Source organism: Salvia splendens, chromosome 13 (assembly GCF_004379255.2).
Source record: "Salvia splendens isolate huo1 chromosome 13, SspV2, whole genome shotgun sequence".
In the NCBI taxonomy this organism is placed as follows: Eukaryota; Viridiplantae; Streptophyta; class Magnoliopsida; order Lamiales; family Lamiaceae; genus Salvia; species Salvia splendens.
The window spans coordinates 20,754,342-20,758,733 of NC_056044.1; the positions used below are offsets into that span (position 1 = coordinate 20,754,342).

Genomic DNA, 4,392 nt, shown 5'->3' on the forward strand with positions numbered 1-4,392 from the left:
GATTAACTACAAAAATAAAATTCGTCGAGCTACGTGGCAGGCAATGATTGGCTCACATTCTGTATGTTTTTGCATGTATAGCTTTTTATTCAGCTTAATCGACCAAAACTGAATCAACTATACATCCTTCGTTCAAATTTGAAACCTTTACAAATTTCTGCTCCACTACTTATTTTACATTTAAACTTTTTTTTTCATTCTGCCCCACTATTTATTTTACATTTAAACCTATTTTTTCAATTTTCTTAGAATTGAAATCCCCATTTCCAAATTACCAACTACTAAAACAAAACACATTGTTACGAAATCCAGTAGATTGAAATCGGGTGAACATCTTGGCTGCCTAGCAAAAGTCTTAAAATGCAAACCCTAACACAAAAAGTAAAACTGATTACGTGACGACGGTGATGTGCCGGAGCGGGTGAGACACATCTCGGCAGCCGGCATGCTCCACGAACTCCGCCGGAGAAAACGAGCTCCCATGGCACACACACATGATGCTCACTTCCCTCTTATCGTACTTGTACAAGAACCCCATCACCGTCCTCCCATTCGCCCCTTCTCCGGTGGCCGACACACATGGCATGCGACGAGCTTCACCGCCGCTCTCAGACGCAGACGCAGGAGAGCTGCTGCTCTCCTGCTTAAGCTCTGTTTGCCACGCCCGCCTGCCTGCACCACCAACAAAATGTTGCAAGATACCAACAAACAACGCTAAATATGTATCAAACGAGACAGTAGGCAGGCATGTAACATATATATTCCCAAGTCCACTATTAACTGTCTCATTTTTCCTAATCTACGTTCCACCAACTCATTTAATTTATATTTTATTATAAAATTAATATATAAATATGACGCTCACGTTTCATTAACTTTTTCTAACATTTTTTTTATAAACTCAAACAATTTCTTAAAATTCGAGCGCAGATAAAAAAAGGGACATAGTTTTAGTATAGAAATCTTCTCCAACCATACACCAAACACAAACCTTTTTTTGGTGTTTTTTTGAAACAACACCAAATATGATATTACTGCAAAAAAATTTACGAGACAAAAACTCAAAAATGACATAAATTTTGAATTTTGTGTAAATGGTTAAAGTAAAACTACTTTTTAGTGTAACGTATTCTCAAAATTGAGTATAAGCAAAATTGAGTATAAGTTTTGCGTAAATGATTGAAGATGGTCTAACGGGACGGAGAGAGTATTTCTCTAAGATGTGCAAAATTTAATTAACAAACACAAAATTCTCACCTATGCTGTAAAAATCTGGACATTGCCCCAAGGATTTCAACCCATTGCTATTTTCCGAATCACTCTTAGCTTCGACGAGTTGTACCTTGGGGTACAAGCTCTCCTTCTTCTCACTGAACAAGGACAGCCCCAGCTCATCTGCAACTTCACCACTGCCATTTTTCCTCTCAAAATTTGATTCATTCTCTCTAATTTCCCTATCTCTAACTCTCCCCTGCAATCTCTGTGCCTCCACAAACAATTTATCGTTGACGAATCTCGACCTCTTCACCTTCTCCTCTCTCTTCCTTCTCGCCTCTTGCCTCCTCGATGCCTGAATCTCTCTCCTCCTCTGCAAATCATCCGTCTCAGAAAAATCAAATCTCGAATTACCGCTCTCGCAATTCGATTTTCCCGCGTATTTCCCGCCTATTGAAAGCTCCAAACTCAGCTCCTCGCAATCTCCCATTCTCAATTCAATGCTTGTTTGAATTCTCGAAAATTCTCTCTAATTTCTAATTTTTTTTTGTTTCCTGTTGCTTTTTCTCGATTGGACTAGTTTGAACAACGTTGAATTTGTGAAGAAAGAGATGGAGAGAGGGAATATAAGCAGGATAGAGAGAGAAAGTGGGGGAAATTGTACGGAGGTGACACGTGGCGAGTGGGAGTGGTGGTTGTTGGACACGTAATAGGTTAAGAGTTAACTACGGAGTTAGTATTAGTCCTCTCTCCAAATCGCAAATCATTGGCCCCTAATATCCTGCTTAATTTCATAATTAATGAAAATAATTCTCTGCACGTCTTCACAACCGCCACGTGAGCGGCATTTGACGACAAGCCCCAACAGCCCGACACGTGTCGGATGTAGAGAGGCTTGAGTCGCGAGGAATATGGGGTGAAGACACGTGGGGGGATATGCGGTGTCTGAATTCGGGCCGTCGCTGCTAGTTGCGGGCTGGGCGCAACGTGGCGGATGTGGGTCCTCACGCCAACTGCGTTAGTTCGGGCCGGTGGGCCTGCATTTGTGTAAAAAGAGATTCGTTTGTGGGTCCCCTCTGTTAGTCCTATTTAAAGTTACAGGGATATTTGATCGAACTCTATGCGTGTCGTTTAATCTGAAAAAAATGGACAATTTGGTCGTTTTCGAATTTTACCACTTTTCTTCTTTCCCTGTACAACAGTCCTATAATTTGATACTCAACATTTGGTTTGTTAAAAAAACAATGAGCTGGAATAATGTATATGCTCCTTCCGTTCCACAACAATATGCACTCTTTCCTTTTTAGTTCGTCCAATAAGAATATGACTTTCTAATTTTGAAGAGTCTTTTCTTCTAATGAGGTGCGACTCATTCTCCGCTAACAAATACTTTAATTACTTTTTATCTCTACTTCTCTCTTACTTTATCAATTTTACATTAAAACATGTGCCGAACTCAAAGCGTATTTTCTTTGAGGACAGAGGGAGTAATGATTAAGTTAATTATAAATAAAAGTGAGATAACTTATTATCATATGCTACAATAATCTAATCTTGACATCATAAAAGTGGATAATGATATATTATCACTAGCTGAAATTTTAAAAAAAATATAATTGAACAAAAGATACAATTAATCACATCCTTTAATCAAGTAATCAAGCCAATCGAACGAATCCTATGTATCTCATGTCATAATATAAATAAACAAGTTACATTGATTTCATGAATAAAATTAATGAAGAGCTTCGCATCATTGTACAATGGTGAATTAAAATTGAATATTTATTTCGTGTCTAAATTTCAATTAAATATTAAATAATTAGTCACTTGAACAAATGTAAGTAGGGGTGCGCTAGGGTGCTACTTTGTTTAGAGTGACAACGTACCTTCAATTACATCCATTGGATCTCTTAATGATGCATCAGATTGATTTATAGAAATAGAGTCATGCTTGTATGGGATAATTTTTTCATTCCACTATATTTTAAATTGAACCAGATTTGGAAGATCCCACTAATTTAGGGTGCATTCTATTTGGAGAATCAAATTTTGAGTTGTAGAGACTCTCTCTTCACGCATTCTATTTGGAGAATCAAATTTTGAGTTGTAGAGACTCTCTCTCCACTTCTCCTTTTTACTCTCCTCTAACCACCAGTTGTTCTCATCTATTCCTAAAATCCTAATCGTCTCCAACAATCACTCGTTTTTCTCTATTCCTAAAAATCTTATTGTCGAATTTAACTCTAATTCTACCGGCCAATTTGTTAAGGCATCCACAATGGGGCGCCACGTCATTAGTTTTATCCTCCTACCCCCACCTGCAATGGGACGCCCTAAGGCGCGCCCTATGCACTTTCTTTTCATTGAATATTTAAATAACTAAAAAAATTAGGAAAAAACTTCATTTTTATATAATAATTAATACATTAAAAAATACGCAAACTCAGCGACGGCGGTTACGGGCCCACACTTCTTCAATCATGTTGTTTATGAGTTGAGCATGGTCTTGTTGGTTGCGCATTGATGCCTGTCTAGCGGAGGGCTCGGTCGCCATGCTGGACGACAGTGGCGGAGCCACATGGGAGCAAAGGAGTACGACTGTACCCAAATTTTGCTGTCTTAATACATAATTGTAGTAAGATTAAACAATAACATGAGCGGTCCAGTGGTTGAGCGCTCCACTCGCCTTCCTTCGAGCTCGTGTTCGATTCCTTGCCGCCTCTCTCTTTCCAGTTAGTTATACCACCTCCTTTTCCAATCTTAATTGTTTATATGGCATTTTGTAGCATTTTTCTTTCTGTTGAGCTATATTCTTATGTGATAGTAGTTTGCAATTTATTTTTTATTACAATAATATTCTTAATGGTTTAATATGATTGTTTTAAAATAATTCCAGACCGTGTACATTTTTGTAGTACTTTATTTTTTATTATTTTGTTTTGTGGATATAGTGGTCATTTTTTCAAATGAAGCTTGTTAATTTGGTTACGCTACTACTCTCCCAACTTAATTAAAGCGTTTTTTAGGCATAAAAATTAAAAATTTGTGTTATACAAAATAGATGAAGATAAAATAAAATAAAAAAGAGAATAAAGTAAGAGAGTTAAGAGTGATTATAAAATGATACAAAATAAAGTAAGTGTGACTAGATGTTTTATTTTTTTACTAAAAAAC

The 4,392-nt window shown here is 37.2% G+C and overlaps 1 protein-coding gene across 1 annotated transcript; it reads right to left on the minus strand.

Moving 5' to 3' along the window:
• Window positions 1-296: 296 nt before the first annotated feature.
• LOC121763033 (ninja-family protein AFP3-like) lies at window positions 297-1,796 on the minus strand. Its single transcript, XM_042159085.1, has 2 exons — window positions 1,258-1,796; window positions 297-672 (listed from the first exon to the last, which is right to left on the minus strand). The coding sequence occupies exons 1-2, from the start codon at window positions 1,703-1,705 to the stop codon at window positions 392-394; spliced, it is 729 nt and encodes a 242-aa protein (XP_042015019.1). The 5' UTR covers window positions 1,706-1,796; the 3' UTR covers window positions 297-391.
• Window positions 1,797-4,392: the final 2,596 nt, after the last annotated feature.